Raw genomic sequence first — 27,226 nt, 5'->3', positions numbered from 1 at the left:
TAAACAAGCTGTGCAAGCATGGATTTCTCAAACAAGTGGACTAATTTACCTAAAGGTCCGAGTCTAAAAAATCTGACAGAGCAAGGATTTGGCGTCCCGAAGAAGACACAACATGCCGCTGTTCAGGATCTGACCAAGGCGCACGTCGAGTCTTTTGACCAGGCTGTGACTGAGGGACTCAGTCGAGTTGTGCAGGTCAGTAGACATGTCTTCCCATGTTCCCACCAAGGTTAATATGACTGACTAAAACCAAGACTAGAACCAAGCACGAATGAAGCATGTAAGTAAACTGAAATAACCCAAAAATCTGGAGTGTGTTAAAAAATACTGTAACTAAAGTAAAACTACAACCTCTGTTTCCAAAACTGACTAAAATGAATTTAAAAAAACAAATAGCACTTAAGGTTTAAGCCATATTAAGTAGTATAGGGAACTATGTAGAAATGAGTAAAAGCTACATATGCTAACATACTGATACAAATAACTCCTAAGGTAAATCTCCAATTATGTGTACTTGTGCTGCGACTTCCTGTTTCAACACTGGACACATGAACAGCCACTTAGGACACATTCCACTTATCCATGACCAAAGTCTTTGTCAAAATACTAAAACTTAAACTACATAAAATAAAAGTAAACATATTTTAGAAATGGAAACTAAACCAAAGCCACCAAGCCCTGTCTGAAAACGAACTGCAGCTAAACTAAAATTGAACTCCAATTTGACTTTGGTTAGCTAGTTTTCCAGTTGCCTTGTTCCATGAAGACTACACCAGGTGGCTGTTTGCTTGTGTCAAGTTCCTCTCTTGTCTATCCATTTCATCTACCTTAATGTGAAGTTAGTTGCGCTCACAGCCAGCTTGCCACTTCCAATCACCTCCCATTATCATTTCTCTTGGTGCAAAGTGTCTGCTTTTAAGTGTCTCGGCTTTATGTGATGTGACGTCTCTTTCTCAGGCCATTCCCCCCTTGGAGTTCGCATTCAGAAATGAGAGGATCAGCCTTGCGTTTGTTGAAGCCACCGTCTACAACCCGGTGGTGGCCAAGGGGAGCATCTGCAGGGACCTGAGGGTGTTCCCAGCAGAGTGCCGGGGAAGAAGGTGTTCATACAAAGGAAAGCTTGTGGTAAGCCTGAGCTGCACGACCTTGCTTTTTATCCTGGTAGCCAGTATGATGTCACCCTACTTTTTGTTTTACTTCCCAGTCAAACACATTCAAGTCTCTAAGCATTAAGCTTTAAGGATAATTCCAGCCTTTTTCGGCCCAGACCCTATTTTTCATTGTAATCATACCAATTAATTTTGACCAAACTCTCCTCAGTTGCTTCTCTATAGAGCTACTTACGTCTTGCTTGTCTGGGTGTGGCTCTCCAATACAGTCCTATTGGGCCAATAGACCCTTTTTCAACATATTGACAGACTGTAAAAATGTTCAGTTTATTCATGAACCGACTACTTTCACTATTTATTTTGCACTACTTTACTCGGCAGCACATACAGACAGGCAGCCACAGCCAGCTCGCAAAGTAAAGAATAGACAAGAAAGTGCTAAAACAATGGCCAAGGTTGCAATCAAAACCGTATGATAAAGGCATGAGTTTAGATCATTTTCATTTACATCTTTTTACCAACATGTCTCACAGAATGTGCAATCCATGTGTTGAAAAAGACATGCTTTTAGAGTGTCTTTTGGCCCATAGGACTGTATTGGAGAGCCATGCACCCAGGCAAGCAAGATGCAAGTAGCAGTACAGAGAAGCAATTGATGAGACTTTGGTGATAATTGATTGGTATTATGGAAAGATAGCACCCAGGTCAAAAATGACAACAGTTTTGCTTTAAGATGTAGAAAGTGGAGCCATGAATTGATAACAACAAACTGAATGAAGGAGTTATGAAAAAATTGGTCCTTTCATACAGCGCATCACTAAGGGCAATTTCAGATAAATTCTATTGTTTTGCAAGCATAGTGCACCAGCCTCTTCTTGAGCACAGTAACACATAGCCTGGTGTTTTGATTGGTCGTGTTTGTGTATCTTCTCAGGCGGACGTCAGCTGGTCAGTCAATGGCATTCCCAAAGGCATCATCAAGCAGTCTCTAGGCCAGGTGCCGATCATGGTGAAGTCCAAGCTGTGTAACCTGCATGGTCTGTCCCCCAAAGAGCTCATAGAGCACCACGAAGAAGCAGAGGTAAGACATGTAAAATACATCAGTAAGACAAACAGCAATTCAGTACCTGCATCTGCTTTCATGTATAAAGTACAAATTCCTTTTCTCCCTCTCACCTAAACAGGAGATGGGTGGTTATTTCATTGTGAACGGGATTGAGAAGGTTATCCGTATGCTGATCATGCCCAGGAGGAACTATCCTATTGCCATGTCCAGGCCAAAGTGGAAGAGCAGAGGCCAGGGATACACTCAGTATGGTAAATAAAACAGTTGAGATAATGTGTAAAGACATCACTGCATAATAACCTAGGTTGATAAATTTAAATTTAAGTGAACATGAGGTCATCGGGCGCCTTCAAACTACAAGCTCCTGCCCTATGTAATTAAATTTAAGCTATCTTCTGTTTCCCTAGGTATTTCCATGCGCTGTGTGAAAGAAGAGCATACAGCCGTCAACATGAATCTACATTACCTGGACAATGGGACAGTGATGCTGAACTTCATATACCAGAAAGAGCTCTTCTTCCTCCCACTAGGCTTTGCACTCAAGGTAATTTGGACCAGGGTGATGCATAGTGGTATGCAGTATGAGACATTTGATGTAAAAAAAAACCCAAAACCTTATGTCATTTTATTTGGAAATCTAAAAACCTGCAAAAACACCAGTTATTTTTTAGTGAAAAGTTGCTCCATGGTGTCTTATGGACTTTACAATGAGGATCTTCCTCAGAATGTATTATGGTACATGGGAACTTTTAAGAAAAATGACAGCTCAGTGTCTAGCATGCCATTTTCATTATTTTATTTTATTTTATTTATTTATTTATTGTTTACAAAATTAGAAGCCTGCAGCAGTGAATTTGTGCAAAAGCGGGCAATCAAATATCTCACTAAGAGAATATTAGAAATACTCTCACATAGAAAAATATGCCTGAGGTGTAAACTCCTATCAAGACAAGAGTGACATTGGCCTTCAAATGTCAAAAAGGCTGGTATTGTTCTTGATTAAAATTGTGTCCTATAATTGAGTCTAAATGCCATGGGAGGTTTTTTGTTTTTTTTAAATGTTGGTTTGGTGCCATATAGCAGTGATTCTCAACCTTTTTCATACCAAGGACCCTTAAATTAGTACACATTAGGGCCATGGACCCCCATTTGTCTCTCGGACCCAAATCTGAGAATGTTTTTATTGTTAGATATGATTTTCTCCAGAATTCCATGACTATCTGTATTGTAGGCAAAGAGATAACAGTGAGACTATGATCAAAACAGTCATTCTTCTACATTCTGTAACTGTGTTAACTTCTTGTAAATGATATAATGGTGAAGTTTAACAATTCATCAATTTGCTGGGGACCCCCTGGAACCTCCTTAAGGACCCCTGGTGGTCCCCGGACCCCACGTTGAGAACCACTGCCATATAGCATATTTAACAACACGCATTTTCTCTGTTGTGTCACCCAGGCCCTGGTGGACTTCACAGACTTCCAGATCCAACAGGAGCTGATCAAGGGCTGCGAGGACAATTCCTTCTACAAGAGCTGTGTGTCAGAGATGCTGCGTATTGTCATGGAGGAGAGCTGCACCACGCGGGCCAAGGTGCTCAATTACCTCGGAGAGCGCTTCCGGGTCAAGATGAACCTGCCGGAGTGGTTTACCAATGAGCAGTGTGCCAACTTCCTGCTAGAGTAAGAGCTTGATCCTCTGCCTTTTTTTTGGACTTGCACCAGAAATGTTATCAGTTCGACAATAACAACATAACCCCGCCTCGTATGTTGTGATCTCTTCAGCGAGTGCATCTGTATCCACCTGAAGTCGGACGTGGAGAAGTTCTACCTGCTGTGTCTGATGACCAGGAAACTGTTCACGTTCGCCAAGCAGGAGTGCATGGAGGAAAACCCGGACAGCATCATGTGTCAGGAGGTGCTCACCCCCGGGCAGCTCTACCTCATGTTTCTGAAGGCAAGTGATGGGACTGTTGGAGAGTTTATTAATTATAGCACAGAGTACGGGGCCAGAAAGTGAGTTTTGAAAGCCAGAAATCTTTCAAAGTAATTGTTGAATCACTGGTATTGATCAACAATTCTATCAAACCCTGGAAGAAATATTATGGCCATTTTGAACTATGGTACAGTAAATTTCTTTCTTATTGCACCTTTAATGATCCATTTTTGTCATGGTGTTCTTGGCCAGGATTCTCTTTGCTGAATCTCAAAAAGTCTGATTCCTGAATCTCAAGAAAATTACATTCATGTACCATTAAACATATCAGATGTCGGTAAACTGAATAAATTGTACGTCATTCTTCTTTTAAGTCTTTATTTATTATGGTTATAACACCTACAATGTGCTGACAGGAGAGAATGACGGCCTGGTTGGTGTCTGTGAAGCTGGCCATGGACAAGAGGGGCGCCAAACTGAATGGAGGAGTGGTCGCCGACAACCTGGTGAAGATGTTCAACATGGGCACCGATGTGACCAAGCCCTTTGAGTATCTGCTGGCCACTGGGAATCTCACCTCCAAGACAGGTATGGCTGTATGAGGCATGCATGGTGTGAGATTTAAAAAAAAAAAAACATGAATTCCATTGCCTGATCAGATTCAGATCATGTAGATTATGTTGTACCAATGTGCTTCAAATTGTATTTCACTTTACTGTATTTATTTATTCTATTGATAAATCTTAGCATAGTTTTAATCCGGTTGGGTGGGATTTACTGCATCAGGACATATCTAAGTCATATTCTTAATTGACTTTCAATGCTTTCCTCTGAACGTCTGAACTTACTGGCACTCATCATCTTGTCCTCTGCAGCAAACTCCACCCATCTGGCACCTAGGAAGGCTAAAACAAACCTTAAACAAGTATTTGCATATACTGTTCCACTGAGTTGTAAAAGTAAACGGTCCTGACCCGGCTCTCTCCTCTCTGTGCCCAGGTCTTGGCATGCTGCAGGACACGGGCCTGTGCGTGGTCGCCGACAAGCTCAACTTCATCCGCTACCTGTCCCACTTCCGCTGCGTGCACAGAGGCGCGGCGTTCGCCAAGATGAGGACCACCTCGGTGCGTAAGCTGCTGCCCGAGTCCTGGGGCTTCCTGTGTCCCGTCCACACCCCGGACGGAGAGCCCTGCGGCCTCATGAACCACATGACGGCCAGCTGCGAGATCGTGGGCCCGGCCTTGCCCACCACCTCCCTGCCCGCCCTGCTCTGCTCCCTGGGTGAGTGCCGACTTGTTGCCTACCATGAAGCATGTGCTGAAATGAGCTTGGTGATTCAGAGTAGTTTGTCAACACAGTGGGGCAGTTTACTATGGCCAGGATCACACTTAATGCATCGAATGGGTGACACTCATTCATTTAAAATGTGTGAACCCCATTACTGCTGCCTCATCCCCCTGCAGAGACATTGTGTTGCGATGAAGGTGAGATTTATTCTACTGGTTCATAATGACACTGGCACTCTCTCAGCCTATATGCAGCCAGCTGCCAGAAATTGGGGATTACTTTTTGATGCTGCTTTAAGCTTTGATGAACCGTGAAACAGAGTGGTGCAGAGCTTGCTGAGAACAATTCTGCCAAATTAAGCCGTTCTTATCTCTTAGTAATTTGGAGAAAGTCATTTATTCTGGTATTTCCTCCTATTTAGACTATTATAAGTCTATTCTGGCACCAATCAAAAGTCTCTTTCACGTCTTCTGATTGTTCAAAATGCAGCAGCTGGGATTTTAACACAGAATTTTGCACATAGTTTGCAGCAGCACAAATACATTACAGATTAAGTGTGATACTGGCCTTGAGCTATCTGTATGACGCACAGTTTAAAGTGCATTGTGTAAAGTGTGTCTCTCTCTGGTGACTAAGGTGTGACCCCAGTGGACGGTTCTCCTGGCCAGGCCTTTTCAGACTGCTACCCCGTGGTGCTGGATGGGGCCGTGGTGGGCTGGGTGGAGACTGACTTAGCCCCCATTCTGGTTGACTCGCTGCGCAGGTTCAAGGTACACTAGGCACGCATGTCGTACATCAGAATTTGTAATTGGTGACAGTCAGCTTGTGAAATAGTTGAGGTATATATGTGTGCATGGTGCTGATATTTACAATGCACACCTGCAGGTGCTGAAAGAGAAGAAGATCCCTCCCTGGACTGAGATAGTGCTGGTTCCCAACACAGGCAAGGCCAGCTTGTACCCGGGACTTTACCTCTTCACAACACCCTGCCGTATGGTACGGCCCGTCCGCAACCTAGCACTGGGCAAGCAAGAGTTGATTGGCACCTTCGAACAGGTAACATATAAACTGTGTTATTTATAAGGTTGCTATGGTAGTTATATGAGACCAATACCTGGAACACACAGGCTGATTTGTTGGATTCTGTAGTTTCGATGTAACCATCTTCTTTCTATCCTGCTGCAGCTTTACATCAATGTGGGCATCATGGAGGATGAGATTGAGCCAGGAGTGACGACACACCAGGAACTCTTCCCCCACAGTATGCTGAGTGTGGTGGCCAACTTCATCCCATACTCTGACCACAACCAAAGTCCCAGGAATATGTACCAGTGTCAGATGGGTAAGTCTTAGACCGACCAATGGACTGAAAACATTTTGGCCCCAACATTTATGAATGCCCACAAAGTTTAATATTAAAGCTGATTTTTGGGTGTTGAAGTTCACATTTTTAAACAGTTACCTCCCACTATCAATTGGAGCTGCCAATATGCAATGCTGCATAATGCAGGTGTAAAGCATTCTGTCCCTCAGAGATTAAACTCCTCCTTTCTCTTTGCAGGTAAGCAGACTATGGGATTCCCCCTGCACTCATTCCAAGACCGCTCAGATAACAAGCTGTACCGCATCCTGACCCCACAGAGCCCACTGGTCAGGCCCTACATGTACGACCACTACAACATGGACAACTACCCCATCGGCACCAACGCCATCGTGGCAGTCATATCCTACACCGGCTATGACATGGAAGATGCCATGGTGAGACATTACTCATTTTACTCTTTTTACACTACTGAAGAGAACTAATAATAATAATGTTTAAATGGAGAAACATCCTGACAACGCTCTAATCTTACTAGATTGTGAACAAGTCATCATGGGAGAGGGGTTTCGCCCATGGAACTATCTACAAGACTGAGCTGGTGGACCTGGCAGACAAGATGAAGGGAGAAGACTGCTTGGTGTTTGGGACCAAGCCAGGTGACCCTAAGGTGAATGACAAACTGGACGACGATGGACTGCCCCCCATTGGGACGAGGCTTCAGTACGGAGACCCTTACTACAGCTACATCAACCTCAACACTGGCCAGAGCTACGTCACCTTCTATAAGTGAGTCACAACACTTACAATGCTTGGTCACATCCTTGTGTGGTTTTAGTTTTTGTGTCTTTTCTTTCTGAGCTCTCTAAAGGAAATCACTTTGGAAGCATGAAAATTAAGAATTCACTTCCAGAATGTTGTATATCCGTTTTGGGAAAGATAATGAACATTCTTCGATACATCTGGAGGAGATTCTGTCTGTAAAAGTGCTATCATTTTGTTAGTAAGGACTGAAGTTGCCCACTATCCTTTGACAAGTACCAGAATGTTTTAATTTGTGCTGTGAGACATTTAGGTTTCACTATTTTTCAAATGGTAGATCTCATTTTGGAGTGAAGATTTTCACATGCAAATCGATGATCTGTTTTTCCCTTCTGCCTTTAGGAGCCAAGAGAGCTGCGTTGTCGACAACATAAAGGTCTGCAGCAACGACACCGGCTCGGGCCGCTTCAAGCGCGTCTGCATCACCATGCGAGTGCCGCGCAACCCCACCATCGGCGACAAGTTCGCCAGCCGCCACGGCCAGAAGGGCATCCTGTCCCGCCTGTGGCCCGCCGAGGACATGCCCTTCACGGAGAGCGGCATGGCCCCCGACATCCTGTTCAACCCCCACGGCTTCCCCTCTCGCATGACCATCGGAATGCTGATCGAGAGCATGGCGGGCAAGTCGGGCGCGCTGCACGGCCTGAGCCACGACGCCACGCCCTTCACCTTCTCCGAGGAAGCCTCTGCGCTGGAGCACTTCGGCGACATGCTGCGGGCCGCCGGCTACAACTACTACGGCACGGAGCGGCTCTACAGCGGGCTGAGCGGCCTGGAGCTGGAGGCGGACATCTTCATCGGCGTCGTCTACTACCAGCGGCTGCGTCACATGGTCTCCGACAAGTTTCAGGTGAGGACCACGGGGGCGCGGGACAAGGTGACCAACCAGCCGGTGGGAGGAAGGAACATCCAGGGAGGCATCCGTTTCGGGGAGATGGAGCGAGACGCCCTGCTGGCCCACGGCTCCTCCTTCCTGCTTCACGATCGCCTCTTCAACTGCTCGGACCGGTCGGTGGCTCAGGTGTGCGTCGACTGCGGCAGCCTGCTCTCCCCTCTGCTGGAGAAGCCGCCGCCCTCCTGGTCGGCCATGCGCCACCGCAAGACTGTCTGCACGCTGTGTGGCAAAAGTGACTCCATCGACACGGTGTCCGTTCCTTACGTCTTCCGCTACTTTGTGGCTGAGCTCGCGGCAATGAATATCAAAGTCAAATTAGAAGTAAAGTGAATCCTGCAGGGCATTGACTGAAGATGCAAGTCTTGCTGCATTCTATTATGGAATTGCTCTGTGTGTGTATTTTGTTAAAATATTTTTCTATTTCTTATAGTTCTCCTAGAACTAACTGTGCTACAAAAACAAAAATATGCAGCCATGTTGTGTAAGAGAATTGCCAAGTGCCTGAGAGGTTTGCCTCCTTTGTCCATGCTGGTTTATTGATAGACCAAGACTTTGGGAAAACAAGCAAACAGCAGCTGATGGAATGGATGAGGGCTTCTGGGAAGGAATGTATAAATAACCCAAACTGAGGCAATTGTTGTACTGTAATTCTGTGCTGAATAAAAATAACAATAGACAGAGACACTATTGTACTTTACTTGTTCCTTGAGATTGATTCATATGATCTTACAGTATGTAATAAACTAGTGTTAACACCTGTGCTGACCAAATTTTACTTTTGACTCCTGAATAAATTATCATTAAAAGACTGTTTAGTACAACTTAGAAGCGTTCATACAGTAATTATGCACTATATTAAGACATGTCACCTGGTGCAAATATGATTCAAGTTGGAAAATATTTCTGTCATTTATATTTATCTCTGGACCTACATATAATGTCAATATCCCAGCTTCTTTAATGATATTCCTCCTTGTTTGATTCACACATGATTTGTTTAAATCACCAGTTGTCCTCATTTCAGTTCTGCCAAAATACCTGGCAGGTCTAGCACGGTTGGAATGGTATAGTCTGGTTTAACTGAACCCTCTGGCAGAGCGCCTCCTGTGTTGTTGATCCAAACTGAAGCCCGTACCCCAGCATTCAAGCCTCCCTCAATGTCTGTGTCCAGGGAGTCTCCAACCATAACACAGTCCTGGGCCTCCACCCCCAGCAGGCCGAAACAGAGTCTGAAGATGGAGACGAACGGTTTCTGCTCTGCATGTTCTCCCCCGATCACAATGGTATCAAAGAACTCCTCACATCCAGCCACCACCACTTTCTCCCTCTGGGTCTGAGTTTCCCCGTTGGTCAGCAGCAGCAGCTTGTATCTGCTCCGGAGGTCCTTCAGCAGGCTGCATGTCTCAGGAGATAGACTAAGAATCTCCAAGCGACTGTTCTTCCACAGATTGTAGCAGTCAGTTGGCAGAGAGGGTGTGGGACAGCTACCCAGGATCTCCTGGATTCCCTCCTGCCAGTGGCCCACACGCACCTCGTCTATGGACCTGCCTGCTGTGGGGTCAAAAGTCTCATGCAGAAGCTTGTGTTTGAACTTGTCACAAATGCTGCTGATGGCGTTGTCATCAAGGCCCAGGGCGGTCTTCAAAAGTTCACTAGTCTATGAGATTCAAACACAGCACATGACCTTGTAAAATTGCAGTCAGTATAATTAAACAATAAACCACAAGAGGCCTGCTGTAGCTACAGTCATTTTTTAAAAGCTAACAGGTTTAATTAGGCATGATGCAAAGCAAAATAATACAGCAGTTAACACAACACTGTAATACAAAGAGAAAACAAATGTTAAGTCGATCTTATTTTTAATTAATGCTAATTATATATAATATTGATTAAATGTTAGCCTGTTCTTTCACCAAATAATATAGTTGTTGATTTTATTTAGCAGCGGCTACATTCCATTGTAATAAAAAACAAAGCAAATGTTTCAGCAAACTGTTTTCTTTTCTTTTCTTTTTTTTAAACAGCCCCAGTAATTAAATGTTATTTTCCCGCCAAGCAACACAGTTCTTGAACAGTAGCAAACTAGTGGGGATTTTAATTTAATGCATTAATATTAAACCTGTTATGAGGTTAAAGATGTGCGTTTACCGGGTTTTTTCAAAGGCTTCGAACCAAGGAATATAGCTAATAAGAAAAAAGATAGTGCGACTTTAATCAAAATCTACTATGAAAACACTATAAATGTCATTGCCAACACAAGGCAGAGCTCGTTTGAACTTCAAAAACTGAGGTCAGCACATCTCTGTTTTCTTCACTTTGTCTCTAATTTATTAAGATAATTTTCATAAGTCTCCAATAGCCAACCATACCAATTAGCAGTCACGTGCATGGCTCTGATGTGGACGTGTCTGACTTTTCCTTTGAGATTCCTTGAACGCGACTGAGCCAATCACAAATGAAGATCGTCTATTAGCTGAATCAACCATTAGCATAGTCAAGAAAACAGTCTAAGTAAAATAAAGTCGACGTTAGCTGAAATGTATTATCATTCTTGGACATTAATCTTTTGGCATTGCCATTCAACTGCTGCACTACACCCTGTTTAATTGAGAGTTGAATGAGCACCTACAACTAGATCTGATACTGAGGATTCAATTCACCTTTTGTATCGCCACTGCACCTGCACGAGCTGTTTCAATGAGTGTGTTGTCCAAGTCGAACAATATTGCTTTAACAGATTCCCCATCCATTGCTGGGGACCACGTTTATCTGGTTACTACAAAAATACTTCGTGGAGGCTACTTGCGGAAGTAGTCGCCTGGCGTTTAGGTTGCATGACAGGAGTTGTAGTTCTGACAAATGTTTTATATTTGCTAGTTTCATCCACGAGAGGGCGCCAATGTATCAAAAATACAATTGAATTCTTTGCCAAGACTTTCTAATAAGGCTCTCAATCATCTTCCCCTCCAGTCTGACACAGCAGGATTTCTTTCAGTCGCCCCAGTTCTTCTAAGAAACAATAAAACAGACTCAAACTTTGGAAACGTGTATGTCGTATAATAGAAATCTGTGCGTGACGCAGACCCTTACAAACAACGACTGTACAGTAATCCTATCATTTTTAAAAGGATACTATACAAATGTTAGCAATAATTTTAAATATCATGTAGATACTATAGGTAAAAATATACCACAGAAGTCCTATAGTAATATCATAGGAGATGAATAATAATGCAAAAAAAAAGTATAATAAGGTCACTATATACACACACTCTATAAGTCTCTCTAGGAATATTATAGTGATATCATAGGAAATAAAAAAACAAAAATACCATAAAGCAAACACACTTTAAATGTCATACTGGGATGTTATAGGAATATTATAGCATAGGAAATAAATGAGTATAAAGTACGATTATGTCACTTCTGAGTACAACTGACACACTATATGTCACAATAGGAATATTATAGGAATATTATAGTGATTTTTCACTAGGGGAAATGGGCTTTGGAGCAAAATGGAGCAGTTTATCTCCATTAATACACTGTGTTTGAGACACCATGCACCATTTTCCACCATCACTTTTCCATCCCTCTGCGATTCAATTATAGACCAAGCCTATTCTTAGAAAGAGAGCCCAATCAAAATGAACAGGAAACCATGACAGTGTGTGTAGAACCATCACTTGTCTAATTAAACCCTCTACGTGACTCTTGACCACGCATTGCCCCAATCTAAACAAACACAGACACTTTCAAAATCAAAACATACCTCAATTCTTATGCAACCCGTCCATTTTCCTTGCTCTGTCATCTGGCACGGGGCCAGAGGTTCACACGCAATAGTGTGCAGGCCTGTTGCACTACCAAACCCAATCAGAAATCACAACAAGCCTTTCTCACGTTACCTATGCAGGATTTTGACTGTAGCTCTTCATAAGGAACTGAGCCTCATTATTTCAATTACCTCGGATGCAAAAAAACGTCAAAGATAAACTATAAATCAGGAAACGGAGTGAGAGGACTAACCTGCTATTATCTATCAGAACAAACAACACCTGCTGCTTGCATGCGAAGGAGGGATACGCTTGTATAAATGACAGACATCCAGCAAATGAACTCCAAACCATTTTTTTTTATTACCTCTTAACCTTAAAAAGGGAAGAGAAACATAAACAGTGGATACATGGAGTGTGAACTTACTCGCAAAATATAAGACGGAATTTCCCCTGCGATGTGGGAGGGGGAGAAAAAAAGGAGAAGCGAATGACTTCCCTAACAGTGTGACTTCTAAGAAGCTGCATGCATGTGAGGGACCGGTGAGGCCTGTTGCCTTTTGTCTGCACGGCTCACACACACACACACACACACACACACACACACACACACACCAGTCCTCTTTTATCTGTGTGGGTGGTCACGGCTGCACGCTATCTCTCAGCTGGGCACCACATCTCCCCCCCCAAAAATAAAAAAAGAATAATTATTATAAGGGTCATCACATAACCTATCCAGAGCATGAAGATAACACTGGTTTGTCCTCTTTTTCCTTCACCTGAACCCCTGAAATGAGGTTCTTTACAGTTGGGGCTGTTCGTTTAAGGGAGCGGTGTTTGCAATCTGTGTGTGTGAGTGTGTACAGGTGTGTGTGTGGGTGGTGTGGGAGGCAGGATTGCCCCTCTTTTGTGAGCAATTGCGGGTGAGGCTTGGATGGGACAAGTGTGTTGTGAGTAAGCCAGAGAGACAGGTGAGTGTAAAGCACCTCTAGTCCATCAGAGAAAGGAGCTTAGAGGTTGGGATCCAGAGGATTGAGCTGCTGCTGCTCCTGGGTCAGTGATAGGTTATCTAAAGGGAAAGGAGCTGTCAACTTTATTTGCACGTTCTGAGCCCTGCGTGACGTCAGAGAACCTCAACAGAACGTGTACAGAACGCTTTTAAAATGTAGATCTAGATACGGCTCATCCTTGCCATTCTTCCTCGGGGCGTCACTTAGCCATAAGTCACTGTGACCCGGGTTATTCCAATTTTAATATCTCCAATCGTTACATGGCTCCGAAATATTGAACATTCCTTCACGTGTTCCTTAATGATTCTGATCAAATATGCCAGCGATGCGGCGATAGAGCGGAGAGAGCGAGAGCTGGAACTCAACTGACCTTTCTCTTTGTCAAGGTGCTCCCATCCGCCTTGCCTCTGATATACAGACAAACACTGGCCACACACACACACACACACATAGATGTGAGATTTTATCAAGGGCAGGGGAATGTATGAACTACAGTCTAAATGCAGAAACACTGGTGTGGCTAATGGCACTTGTCATGGTAACAGGGGGCGTCTGGCAACCTGCACGTACACACAAAACACAAACAAAGTGATGTGGGGCAGGATGGTGCCTCCTCAGGCGGTTATGCAACGCACTGCATGATCAAGGAGTGATATGCTATTCAGTGAAGCTTATGTAAATTGTATGTTAGAGGCCACCAGCAGCTTATAGCCTGCAGACGTCAGTAGCACCGACGTCTGCAGGCTATAAGCTGCACATTTTATATCTGATTCAGTCAGTTCTTTTAGCTGACACTGCTTGCTATACTCTTGAGTCTGAAAAAAGTCAACATAACATAGTGAGAAAGAGCTATAGTTTGCAGGTATATGTGGTCTTGCACAGCGGTGGAAGAAGTATTCATATCTTTGACTTAAGTAAAAGTAGCAATACCACAGTGTAGAAATACTTTGCTACAAGTGAAAGTCCTGCATTTAAAATCTTACTTAAGTCAAAGTACAAAAGTATTAGCATCAAAATGTACTTAAAGTAGCAAAAGTAAAAGTAGTCATTATGCAGAATGGCCCATTTCAGAATCATATACAGTACTGTGCAAAAGTCTTAGGCACCCTAGATTTTTTATGTAAATTTCTTCGAAGTCTTAGATGTTTATTTGTTTTCTGCATTAGTGTGTCAGTAGACTGCTGTTTATTGTAAATTTTTGATATTCAGAAACTTTTCATCTCATTAGTTTTGAAAGCATCTTCGTTTATGGACTTCTTTGACATAATGCCTAAGACTTTTGCACAGTACTGTATATCATGTTATTGGACTATAATTATTGATGTGTTCATCACCTTAATGTGTTCATCACTTTAATGTTGCAGCTGGTAAAGGTGGAGCTAAATTTAATTACTTTATACACTGCTGGGTAGCTTAACCTATAGAAATATATCATAATTTATTAGTTGATTTATAATTTGTATTAATAATCTAAATCTGCAAAGTAACTAGTAACTAAAGCTGTAAAATAAATGTAGTGGAGTAAAAAGTACAATATTTCCCTCTAAAATGTAGTGGAGTAGAAGTATAAAGTAGCATGAAATGGAAATACTCAAGTAAAGTACAAGTACCTCTAAATTGTACTTAAGTACAGTAGCTGAGTATATGCACTTAGTGACATTCCACCACTGGTCTTGCAATATTGTAGTATTTGTGTCTGTGTATATGTGTGTACATGTGTGTTTGTGACTGCGACTGCAACTTTTTAGTGCGTGTGCTGTGGAGGAATATGTGTATCTATCAGTGTGCATCAGTTGAAGTGTGGGTATGCTGGGTGCTCCTGCCGGTGAGAGACGGGACCTCCCATGGCTGTCTGGCAGACCGCCAGCGCTCCCTGGAGCCCCCACTGTCTCCCCGCTGACACACCTGAGTTCTCCTGACCAGCCGCTGAACCAGTGCAGCAGCAGGGAGGGGGGGGGGGGGGAGAGAGTGAAATATGTGTGGTCACTGGAGTATAGCCCTGGGAGCCTGGACTGCTGAAGGTGGTAGAGAGTGTAAAGTCACCCTGTAATCCCACCCAGTCCCACTCTGTAGCACGTTTCCAGAGGGGAGTAGCTGTGTGGAGAGTGATGGGATAGAAGCTGAATCTGCTTAAGATCATCTTGTCTTGTAGAAAACATTCCTGACTATTCATTACTATTCATTTTTGGGTAGCTTTTAAGGGGAATTCTAGTAGCAATGACATGAAAAATGACTTTTTTCACCTTGTTAGCTAATTTTCCATGTTATAATACACACTTAAAAAAAATGTAAGTGTGGAAAATGTTCTTGTATTTTTATATCAAAATTCCATTACTTTTATTTCTTGTAAACGGTGTATCCTTAGTAGCCACCACCACGGAAATAAATATTCCAACCAATAAAACCATCACAGATTTTTAACATCCCTGCCATCAAATAACATTGCCTTTCTCTCCTTAACTGATATCCTAACATTATGGGATATCAGTTATGTCCTGCCCCAATATCCGGTATCAACAGGAAATATGTCAAAGTACAGAAGCAACATGCTCTCAAAATGCTGTTTCACTGTGACGTTAAGTAATCTACAGAATGACCTTTATTGACTTCAGGCAGCGACCAGCAAATTGCGACAACATGGACAGATCTCTGGCACAGCGTACAGAGGCTTGTAAATGACATCAATCATAAAATCATGTTTTCACAATAGAGATGAGTCACCGAGCCGATTAGAGCAGAGCTCCAACAGGAACATCTAGTGAATGGATTATATGTTACCGTGCAAAATACTGGAGTATTAATATTGCTGTGTCATTTGCTTGTGACACCGGTCACTTGAGGAGGTGCAGGGTGTCTTGAAATTCCAGTGGGTGGGGAGTTTTTCTTCCAAAACAGAGTAAAGTGAGTTTTGAAAGACAGACATCAGCTGTCAAAGTAATTGCTGAGTCATTGGTATTGAACAACAGCTATCAACCCCATGTAGATACAGTATATTATGATCATTTTGTGCTTTGGGGCGGTAAAAATTTGACTTTAAGCACCTTTAATGTGACTTTTTCATTGCTTGAGGACACATTTTGGAGAACAGTTTTGCATGGGTAAATGGGACTCTTGTTATTTCTGTAAATCCATAAGGATATGAGGAAAACGAGCAGGTTACATTCTTAACTGTGAATCAGAGAGTGTTAGGAGGTGGCTTTCTTCTTGATCTGACTCACAGATGAGGTATGAGTAGCCTGGAGTAAATGTCGGTGCGAGCGCGTGCGATGGAGCTCCTCTAACCCGGAGGAGTTACACTACAGATCCTGCATCACGTCACTGTATCCCTAAGGTACAATTTTCGGGCTGACTGGACAAGGACAAGACGGGACAGGCTGAGACAGGCGACTGGACAAGGAGCATCAGAGGCTTTGTTGCCTCCTCGACACACGCGATGCAAACCGCGGCACATACACACCTTGTTACCAAGTCTATCAGCAACAGTGTAGACTGTGAAAAGCAATGCTGTCTCTTATGGAAACAGCTTGCATTAGGTTTTTAAACCAACATATTCATTTTTTGCTCTTTTTCTCAGTTGACATCAAAAATCCCAAGCCAGAAGTTGAATTTAACTCAAGAAAAGCAAGTGGATTTTGGGTCTAAGAGAAGGCCAAGCAAGGCGTCAATTGAAGGGGGAAATGTAATCATAACTACTATTTCCTTGTGTGATTTTGAAAGTGGAACAACACTGGTTTGTACAGACAGTGGGTGTAGGAAAAGTCACGGAGGGAAATTTTGAAAGCCGAGATATTTCAATGCTAAATTTCAAAACAGCAGCCGATTCACGGCAGCTTGGCCTTCCCAGCGTTACATCATTATTCATCATTCATCATTAGACAAGATGGCAAGCTTAGAGCAAACTTTTATAGGTGTGCACTGTGTACGTAAAATCGAATAAAACCGCTCAGATTATGGAATGACGATCTAGGTGATGGTTTGATGAATAGCTGGAAAGCAGTAACACACCACTTCTCCTCCTCTGAGATCTTTTCTCACTCTTTTTTTGTTTATACCTTGACAGCTGCCCGTGGTTTACGCTGGACGTTTCTGCTCAAGGATCAGAAAACAAACCCAATCAAGTCTGATCTGATTGGATCATGATGTTGAGTCAATGCAGAGATCCTTGGAGCGGAGGGAACAGATGGTATGGCTGCTCGACTCTGATTACACACGCCGCTGACACTTTCCATTTGAATATTTGGAGTGTTGATAGACGTGCCCAGTGTCAAGCGCGGCGGTTGAAAGGAGGCTTCCAGATGGAGGGTCTGGATCTGACGTGGAGGAGACATGACTCCATATGGATTCTGTGTGTCATTCCCCCCCTGTCCTTGCAGTGTTCAGGGTTGAGCCCTGCCGGTGACATCATCCAGCCCTCACCTCTGACATGGGACTTTGGCAGAACTGTTTTCTCTTGCCTTTACTGTATCAAACACCACCTCACAACAGACATTTAGAGTAATAATCTGTGACATTTTCATATAAATACATGTTTTGCTACTCTCTATCACCGATTGATATAACACAATAGTGATTCAACCTATAGCCAGTTGATGAAGCTTTTACATTTGCTGTTCTAAACAGTGTCTGGTAGGTCTTTCCTGGAAAAAAAAAAGCTTGTGGATTACCACTTTAAGCAGGAATTGTTTACATGCATGCACATATAAAACAGACAGGATCAAGATACACTGGTTTTCAAACTAATTCAAACTAATTTGATCAGTGTTTCAAGCTGAAAGATACCTAATGCTACCTAGGTAGCATTAGTACCCTGCCTGTATTTTAAATTTGCTAGTTCTATGAGACACATTCATTTCCATAGTTTCTTGCAAATAGAGCTGGTAATGCAGAAGTAGTTGCCATCCTATCTGGAGAACATTGTCATGTCATGGTGTATAATGAACAGCTCAGTTTCTGTTCACTGTGCCAAATATTTGTGACATACTATGGTACAGGATACTCATCCAACTGTCACTGACAGACTGCCAAAGCTGGTTTTATTATTTTCTGAGCAATAAACAGTAGACAGCGAGGTTACACCTACACAGACATGCGCGCGCGCGCACACACACACACACACACACACAGACGCACATATATACACAGAGTGTGAAACGCTGGACAACTGTAGTATAACTCAGAAGAAATTCAGAAATGAAATAAAAAGAAAATGAAAAGGGAAATGAAAAAAATCTATATCATGAGAGTTGCAAGTTGCTTCAAGAAAATGAAATCTAACTGAATGTTTCATGTTAATGTAAAACATGCTATTGTTTTGTTTACACTGGTGACACTGATTATCCATCTCATGGTGATTACTAACTGTTCATAGTTTCCCCATCTTTGTATTTACCACTACATCATGGCATACATTACTAATATGATGCCAAAAGTGCATACTGGTATATAGAAGAAGTGGTAATTAGGAGTATGTATGGAGTCATGTTCTCATGTATTCTTCCCCTTAGGGAGTGGGAAAAGTCTGCAAAGACTTCTTCTTTTAGCGGTGACTATATGGCTTATGTCATTACATAATTGGATCAACTGGATTTTGTTTCCAGGGCACTGCGAGCAAGCATGCTCCAAAATATACCAACCAGTTTCCTTTAACTAACTGTAGCAAATATGTAGACTGAGACTATATGAAATGACAGCAAACTTAGATCTACAGCACATATAGGGACAGACAAACACTTTATTGAGAATATAAGGATGCTCTTAAATGCTACATACTCAACTCTATAAACATGCAGCAAACATCACAGTCATGGTGGGATGTTAGAGAGACATTTAGAGAGGGAGAAAGAGACAGAGGGAGAGCGAGGGAGAGAAAGGAGTGAATCAAAGAGGCTCAGGAGCCCCGGCAAATCACATTCCACTCAACTTCCTGGGGGGGCTTTTTCTCACGGAGCAGGGTCCCAGACGAGTCGGCGGAGGGGCCGATAAGGGCCGATGACTGATGGCCGGACCCTTCTTTTATCTCACCTGGCTGACAGGCCCGGGACCTCTGACCCGGCCCGCAGAGCCTCAAGGGAACCTTTGTTGTGCACGGCGGCCCGCGATGGACGACAAAGAGGCCTTCTCCTCCCTCCTGCTCCTTTCATCCATAGCTTCTGCCCTGAGCACAATTACACCTGTGTCTGTTAGTCTGCACATGATGAGGAGCGCTAGAAAGACAGGGGGGGTTACACTGTTTATCTGTTGGTGCTTTGCTGATAATTATCGCTGAGGGAGATCAGGTGACTGGCCCTTCTACAGCTGACTGAGTTTCAACATAGTAATAATAATGATAATAAACGTTATTTTTATGGCTCTTCTCTAAAGCAGAGTTTACAACGTGTTTTACAGGAAGAAGTAAAGACGAGAATGGTGAAATACATAATGTTGGGATAAAAATACGGATAAATTTTATGTGTTTGCTTAATTTTGTTTCCTTGTGTTTTATGTTGTTTCCACACTGTATTCCATCATTTTGGTTTGTGACTGACTACTGTTTAGTTAGATTTAGGTAGGTTTGTGCTTTGTAAAGTCCTTTGAAACATGCTTTTGTGATGAAGAGCTATAGGAATAAACCTGACTTGACTTGACTATCAATAGAAAAAAATGTTAAAAGAAATATAAATGTGAAATGAAATGAGATTGAAAAACTAAGAAACAGCACGTTTTTGTTATTCACCCAATGTTCGCGGGTCTGGTGGACCCACAACATTATTGGGTTTTTAAAACAATACAGCCATAACAATTTATGTAAAAAATAGGGTCAATCTCATCCTATTCTTCCAACTTACTGTCAGACTCCAAATTTACAGAGAAAATGATCCTCATATTCGGAAAATTCTTCATCTTCCAAAGTGGAAGACACTCCTTCTACACTAGCTTCTCTCTCGTCAAAAGGCGTTCTGAGCAGAGATTCCTTTCACCATACTGATCGCTTGTGGTACGGAGCCACACACGCAAAGCTATTTATTGTTGCGTGTCTCCCCCAGTTTGCACCTGGCTGGGGTAGAGTGTGGGAAAATACTGAACGTTTACAATGTTTCGAAATAACACTGTGCAGGTTCCCGCAAAATATGAGTTTCACACACTGCAGAGGGTGAAGAGTGCAGGAAAAACAAAAAAAACAAAAAAAACAGCAGGCCCAGGTAGGAGGGAGGTAGAATGAAGTCACACAGCAAACCTTTTTGTTTCATTTTTACTTGTTTTCACCCACACACACATTTTTCCACACTTTTATTACCCTCGGGTCCAGTGTACATGTTCTTCACAGAAAATGAGCCAAAGCCAATGAGTCTCAGGTTGAAAAACTAATTCATTTTATCATTTTTCTTTTAGTAAACATTGAAATCTGGTCCAAAAAACCCGAACACCACACAAGGGTTAAAATGGGCAAAAATCCCCCAAAACACTTACATATAAATGCAAATCTGTAAAAGTGTGTTTCTCACATCTCACTTGTCTCAAAGCTTAAAAATCCTTCTGTAACTCATCTGCTTCTCTTCATCTACATCTCCTCCTTTGTGATTGGTATAGATTTAATAAGGCAAATCAATAAGGGATAACGGCTTTTACCTGGATTCTCCTCATCAGTGTACTTCATGAAAACACTAAGAGTCCCTGACATTTTCTACATTCAGTGTATTTCCTCGTAATGTGACTTAGTATGGTGCCATTATGAGAGACACTTGTGGAATAACTGCTACCATTCAGCAAGCTTGGATGTTATATCAGATTGGCGACCAAACGCTACATCTCATCTGTGGTGAATGGTATAACCTGGGGGCACGTAAAGTATGTGGATGCGTGTGGAAATGATTTTAGGCCTAAGAGGATTTTTCCATGAGTAAGGGAGGCGGTGAGTCAGCTGTTAATGATGAGTTGGGACTGCAGCGACTGGTGCTATGTGCTGGTGAGCTGATGATGACCCAGGCTATGGGATTCCTGGAATGATAATGGTGACTCAAATTGGCTTGTACTGGGAACTGCGTGTTTGGAGCACGCATAATTGTTAGGTCTTATTGCCTAATCCTGCCGCTGGATTATCTTTCTCATGACATGTATCAGTCTGCAGCGCTACAAATATGTATAGATACACCTCATATCACACAGGAGCTCCATAGTCTTGTGTTTTATTATGGTATCTCTGGTGTCTAGAGGGGAATGAAGAGACAAGCACAGGTTCAACATGAGCAAACTGCAGGGACAACCTTAGATTTCCTGTTTGTACCTCAAAACAAATGCAAAGAAATGAAATGAAATTTGTGGATACACAAATACTCAATTTCTTTTCATTTGTTTTGATCAAAATGACCTCGACAAGCGGCTATAAGGTTTATTTCGGCAGCTCATATTTAGGTCCTTTTTCAATTCCTCAATATATTCCAACAGGTTTGGGTCATGGTCCCCCTGTTAAAACTGTTTCCATGTCCCTTTGGTGCAGCCTTATCCCAGGTCAAATGTACACACACACACACATACACACACACACACACACACACACACACACACACACACACACACACACACACACACACTGGTAACAGAAAAGAGAGTCACCCAGGTGCATCTGAGTTCACCGGAGTTGGGAATTCTACCGGTTATGTCAAAAACAAACCCAGGACATCTTTTCCTTTTCCTTTTTGCATGGAATCGTTTTTTTTTTTCCGCCCACCAAATGCAAAACCAGGAAGTTGTAAATCTTCTGATAAAAGGAACAGACAAAATGGCACCACATTGTTGTTTACCTGGCTTGATGGTTTTTTTTTTTTCCAACCAGAGCATCAGAGCAGCAAATTCGAGCCAACTGGGCAAACACAATGACAGCCGCGAGCAAATACATCCACGTTAAAAATAGAAGCTATCGCACACTGCATACCATCGGCAAACCAAATCAAAACTGATCGTGACTTGATTTGTGACTTGTGAATGTGGTTGACAATTACTTTTCAGAAAATATGCATGACCTAATTTGGTTTGACATAGATACTACCGGGGCATAGTTCTCACAAAGTGGGATTAAGGAAGATATTCACGTCCGTGTTCACAGACAAGAGCTGGGTGGGAATGTCACTTACAGCGTGACACTCTGAGTTTCAGTCTATTAGCATAAACCCAGCGGTTAGACGGCCCCAACGGAGAGCGCCCCGTTTTTTCTCGCTCGTTCACGCCGAGTTCCAGTTGATGTGGGTTGCTTTCTTTTCCCCCGGGGTGGGACGGAGATTGCCTCAATACGCCTAAATGCTTGTAAAAACATATTGTCCATGGTGATGACATTGCTGTGTAAGGCGTACTCGCACGTCATACTTCAGTGAGCTTCACGCAAACAAAAGGTGTAACTATGGCTGACTGAGCTGAGCTGAAAATAACGTATGTCTAGTGCATAAAATTAAATATATTCACTTTTTAGTCCTATTTAATGAGCCATATTATGCTTTATTGAGGCCTTTGACCTTATTGCACTTCCTGATATTCTCTCATTGTGTCTTATAAATACTCCAGGCAGGAGGGAGGAAAGTAGAGCATATTGACATCAATTAGCAACGAGTAAACAAACGCAAACAAAGGTCTGTCACTACGTTCTGTTGAAAGTGTTAAATTCAGCACACTCATCTTAACACCAGGAAGGACTGGCAGGGCTTACACAACACAATGGGAAGCTGTCAGTGCCACTAGCGGGAGTCCGGTAATTACCGCACACTTAGTTCAGATGTAGCCAATCCTACAGGGAGGAGGCCCTGGCTGGCTGGAGCGTCGCTGAAAAGGCCTCGATCAAAGAGATGACAGATAAGTGTAGCTCTCAATGAAGCAGCACAAATCTTGGCGTTTGGAAACGAAATGAGACTGGATTAGGGTTAACCGTGATGTAAACACGGCAGAGGAATAAGATAAGTCGGCAAATATTTTTCCCATGAAAAGAAGCGGCGGGAGAGGTTACTCCCTCACCGGGGCGTCGATTCACGGGAGACTGAGCTGCGGCGAAGTCACTGCATGATGTCATCCGCTGCCTTTGAAGCTTCCTTATGTCGACTACATGTCAGGGGAGTAATGGCTGATGACTAACGAGACATTATTATTTGTTAATGTGATGAAATATCAGATGTAGTACGGTGGCCGAGAGAGCTCAACGCACTGCAACTTAAGAAAACATATGCAAATAGTTGTTAATTTGCATGTGTTTTGTCTATTTGCATGTGTTTTCTTAAGTTGCAGTGTGTTGAGCCCTCTCGGCCACCGTAGATGTAGGTCACTAAACTATCTTGCACCATGCTCAAAAACACCCCCTTCACCTTTACTCTATTTCTTCCTATTTCTTCTTTCTTGCTATTATACACTCATGCATAGACACAGGAATATTGGTTACATCTATTGCCTGGGTGCTGTGGCTCTGACCCTTGCACTTTTCCCTATCGTTCTCATGTTGGCAATCTAGAAATTAAACCCGACTCTGTTGTTGCACTGGATCTCCCTGGATAACACCATCAGCTAAATGCCTTACGTGTAAATGTAAGTCTGACAGCCTCCTTGCAGACTGGTGACTCTGCTTTATACTGCAGTTACAAGCTGCTGCTTGTGCCTCAGCCATTTCTTCCCTCAGTTTACATGAATACTTGTCAATATGGAGGATAGGAGTTCAAGCCTACAGGAGCCAAATCATTTTCAGAGAAAGGGCATATTGCACTGCTCCTTATTAACACAATGTAATAAGAGACTTTACTTGTGTAGGACTTTTCAAAACAGTGTTTTACAAAGCAATAAAAGAAGAGTTAATACATACTGGTAAGGTAATTGATGAAAAGTGCCAAGCATATTAAAAACTGGGTTACATAAACAGACAGAAAGAATAAAAATCCCATAAAAGCCTGTTTGCAGAGATGTGTTTTGAGAAGCGATTTAAAAGATAACACTGGTTTTGCCAGCCCACGCTCCTCAGGCAGGGCGTTTCAAAGCCTGGAAGACACACATAACTGTCAATAATTTGTTTAATATTTGATTTGATTTTTATTATGAGTCATGTAACTGTCGCCAGGTGGAGGAGGAACTAGTATCCAGGGAGGCAACCAGTCAACATAAATTGTTGCAATAACAGCTTTATAATTGACTCATAATAATCATCTTTTGCCTTGTTAGACTAAAATTCTTCTTTTCGTATATATTATACTTATGTTAGAATACTTCCAAATGTGTTCCATTCACTTTCTATTCTACATTCACTTTGATATGCGATGCTGGCATGAGTCAGTGAAATGTGCTCCCTGTAAGCATTCATCTCATATTCCTGTTGCTCTACCAGTCTTCTGAGGTGAACACAGTTGCGAGGTGAGGGGCCTTTTCAGCGAAAAAAAAAAAAAATATCTCGATATCCCACGCGAGCGCACCGATCTATCTGATGTAACACATTCTGCTGGAAGTCATGGGACTCTTAATAGCCACTTCTGAGAGATTCTTCATTAGATATTCCGCCGCGCCGCGCAGCCTTCCCCTCCCTCGCTCGATCTTTTCGTGAGAAGCCGGCAGCGGCAGAGAGTTGTCGGGGCAGAGCCGCCAACACGTGACGGTTGCGCTGTAACAATAACTCCTCGACAGCTCATCTTACCTCTGAACACCCTCATCTGCTCTCGTCTTACCGAGCGGCCCGGGCCAAGTCCTGCAGCCCAGAGAGAGAGAGAGACGGTTTGGCTTATTCATAAATCACACACACACACACACACGAGTCTACAAAGAGTTGGAGACTGTTTTGGCTTGGTGGTAAACAGGTCATTCCCTGTGTTGACACAAAAGTGGGAAGAATCATGCAGTGTGTGCCTGTTTTAGGTTTGGGAAAGCAGCCTACTTCCTCTAAATCAGAATTCTCACAAACAAAAAAGCAAAAAAAAGTAAGTCAGTAAGTAAAGCTTTATTGACTTTAAGTAAAGCTTTATGGCACTTGCACAGTTACGAAGTGCTTCACATAGCAGAAAAAGTGGTAAAAAAAAAAAGCAGGGTAAAAACACACATAAAAGCTGAAGCTGAAGCTGTAAAAGCACTGCGGCTCCCATCTGAAGCGGGCTGTGTGTGGAGCTGTGTGTTTGCATGTGTACGTGTGTGCGTGCGAGCGCCGGGGAGATTATAGAGCACCTCGCGTGTTTCTGCCGCCGCGACCTTGCCAGTCCAGTTTGGTGTGTTCCATTCAGCGCTGACACACACACACACACACACACACACACACACACACACACACTCCATTACCTGGTTACAAAAGAGGAATGTAAACTACAAAGAATGTCATGAGCCGGCCTGCAAAGAAAGAGAAAAAAGAGGAGACACTCAGACACATACAGCACAACACGCAGACTTTTATGAATGGAAAAAAAAAAAAAAAAAAAAAGCCTTTCGCACATACCATTCATAAATCCACCTGAATGTACATGTGTGTGGCGTGCGAGGCTCCCACTGTGTGCACTGGCTGTTGATGATGCTATTTTGCCCGGGAATACATGAATGAATGGGTTCAGAATCTCCAACCGAAACACACGCAGGCGACAAAGTTCCTATAGCTTGCGTTTCTTCCTCAGAAATGACAATACAAATGCAATCTGGGTCCCGCCGGAGTGGGAGCCAATCCAAACAGGGAGAGGAAGCGTATGTTCCTCCAGCTTGTAAATGTTATCTGAGGCTGTCAGTGCACATCAAAGCCCCGCTGAGACAGAAGTAATCCAGAATGACAGGCCAGCCTCTCACCTCTTTGCCAGAGAGTACCAAAGCCATGACAGCACTCCTTTATTTCCACCACTCTGAAGGCAGAAGAAACAAAAACGATCCCACACGGTCCTGGCAGTGCTTTGTACACCTTGTTAACACCCTTGGCAACGGCGAGGCGAGGAGGAGGGCGAGGAGGCGGCATGGGAAAGTGGCACGCACGGGTGGATGGAGGGTGGATGGGGGGGGGGGGGGGAATGGAGGTACACTTTGAGGGGTTTGAAGGGTTTTCTACTCAGCTGATCTCTCCTCAGCGGATCCGAGGCCTTCGACGAGCTAAAGGGGGGGGGTCGAGGAAAGCGAGCGTGAGGTCCTCCAGGTCAGCCCAGGGGGAGAGGGAGGGACTCAGAGGCCAAGCAAAAGCGGAAATCTAATTAGAGCTCAATCCGAGTTATTAGAGCGTGTCTGTCTTTGTGCCTTTGACCGTTGGACACACCCAAACAGCGGCCCAGGACGGGCACCTTCGTCTGACCTCAATTAGAGGGAGATGTCAACATTTATGTTTGCGGTTCACCTCGGGATTAAAGGCGTCGTAAACACGGCGTAATTAATATCAGACAGGAGACGTACACATGGTTTTGGAGAGGAAAACAAAACAACACAAGGGGGAAGAGTTGAGATTTCGGTAATGGGTGCAGCGCGGTGCGTAGCTGGCTTGGCACACGGCAGCCGTTTTTGTCAAAAGAGTATCCAAGATTTTTATTGACGTTCCATTACATCCCACGGGCATAACTGGATGTTGCAGACAACAAATGGCATCAGAGCCGCGAACGCTTTGTATTGTGAAGCGTGTTAGTAATAAGTCTGGAAAATTGTAAGCATGCACACTCCAGCGAGCAGACAAGCACTCCAATAACCCGGAGACATGAAACGCTCATCAAAAATCAATTTGGAGCGTTTTTCTCTTGAACGGAGAGTGCGGCCAGAAATATGTTCATGGTTTATTTGAATATGACAAATGCAGATGACAGCCGTGTTTCATTGTTTGTTGTTGTTAGTTTAACGCGGAAGAATGTTTCATTGAAGAGAAAGTGCCGCTCTGGAAGTACAGAGATCACATTGTGTTTTCACAAGAAGATTTGAATTTCTGTCACGAAAACGTTATTATTCCACTTTTTACCAACTAAAGAAACCAGAAAAAATGAGAAAATTTGTATAAGGTGATTTTTCTTGCGCTGTGTCACTCTCCCAACTCCCAAAATCCTTTGCAGCTTTTCAGATTGATTGGCCCATGTCG

The 27,226-nt window shown here is 43.1% G+C and overlaps 2 protein-coding genes across 5 annotated transcripts; one reads left to right on the top strand and one right to left on the bottom strand.

Annotated features, from left to right (window-relative positions):
* Positions 1-2: 2 nt before the first annotated feature.
* Positions 3-8,768, top strand: polr1b (RNA polymerase I subunit B). Of its 4 annotated transcripts, none has more exons than XM_071522582.1 (15): positions 3-195; positions 958-1,125; positions 2,044-2,190; positions 2,294-2,426; positions 2,583-2,719; positions 3,634-3,857; positions 3,960-4,131; positions 4,527-4,698; positions 5,110-5,391; positions 6,034-6,167; positions 6,283-6,453; positions 6,583-6,739; positions 6,959-7,155; positions 7,257-7,507; positions 7,883-8,768. In XM_071522582.1, the coding sequence occupies exons 1-15, from the start codon at positions 19-21 to the stop codon at positions 8,763-8,765; spliced, it is 3,405 nt and encodes a 1,134-aa protein (XP_071378683.1). In that variant the 5' UTR covers positions 3-18; the 3' UTR covers positions 8,766-8,768. The 4 variants fall into 4 exon arrangements, with proteins under 4 accessions (XP_071378683.1, XP_071378682.1, XP_071378684.1 ...); XM_071522581.1 differs by having other exon boundaries at positions 6,232-6,453; XM_071522583.1 differs by lacking the exon at positions 958-1,125.
* Positions 8,769-9,444: 676 nt separating this feature from the next.
* Positions 9,445-11,231, bottom strand: nanp (N-acetylneuraminic acid phosphatase). Its single transcript, XM_071522585.1, has 2 exons — positions 11,096-11,231; positions 9,445-10,092 (listed from the first exon to the last, which is right to left on the bottom strand). The coding sequence occupies exons 1-2, from the start codon at positions 11,183-11,185 to the stop codon at positions 9,451-9,453; spliced, it is 732 nt and encodes a 243-aa protein (XP_071378686.1). The 5' UTR covers positions 11,186-11,231; the 3' UTR covers positions 9,445-9,450.
* Positions 11,232-27,226: the final 15,995 nt, after the last annotated feature.

The sequence above is a fragment of the Centroberyx affinis genome, unplaced genomic scaffold, assembly GCF_046629955.1.
Source record: "Centroberyx affinis isolate AG114_WGS23_722 - 3 ecotype Tasmania unplaced genomic scaffold, CSIRO-AGI_Caff_v1 ptg001004l_1, whole genome shotgun sequence".
Lineage (NCBI taxonomy): Eukaryota > Metazoa > Chordata > Actinopteri > Beryciformes > Berycidae > Centroberyx > Centroberyx affinis.
This window is presented reverse-complemented; position numbering and strand designations above follow the sequence as displayed.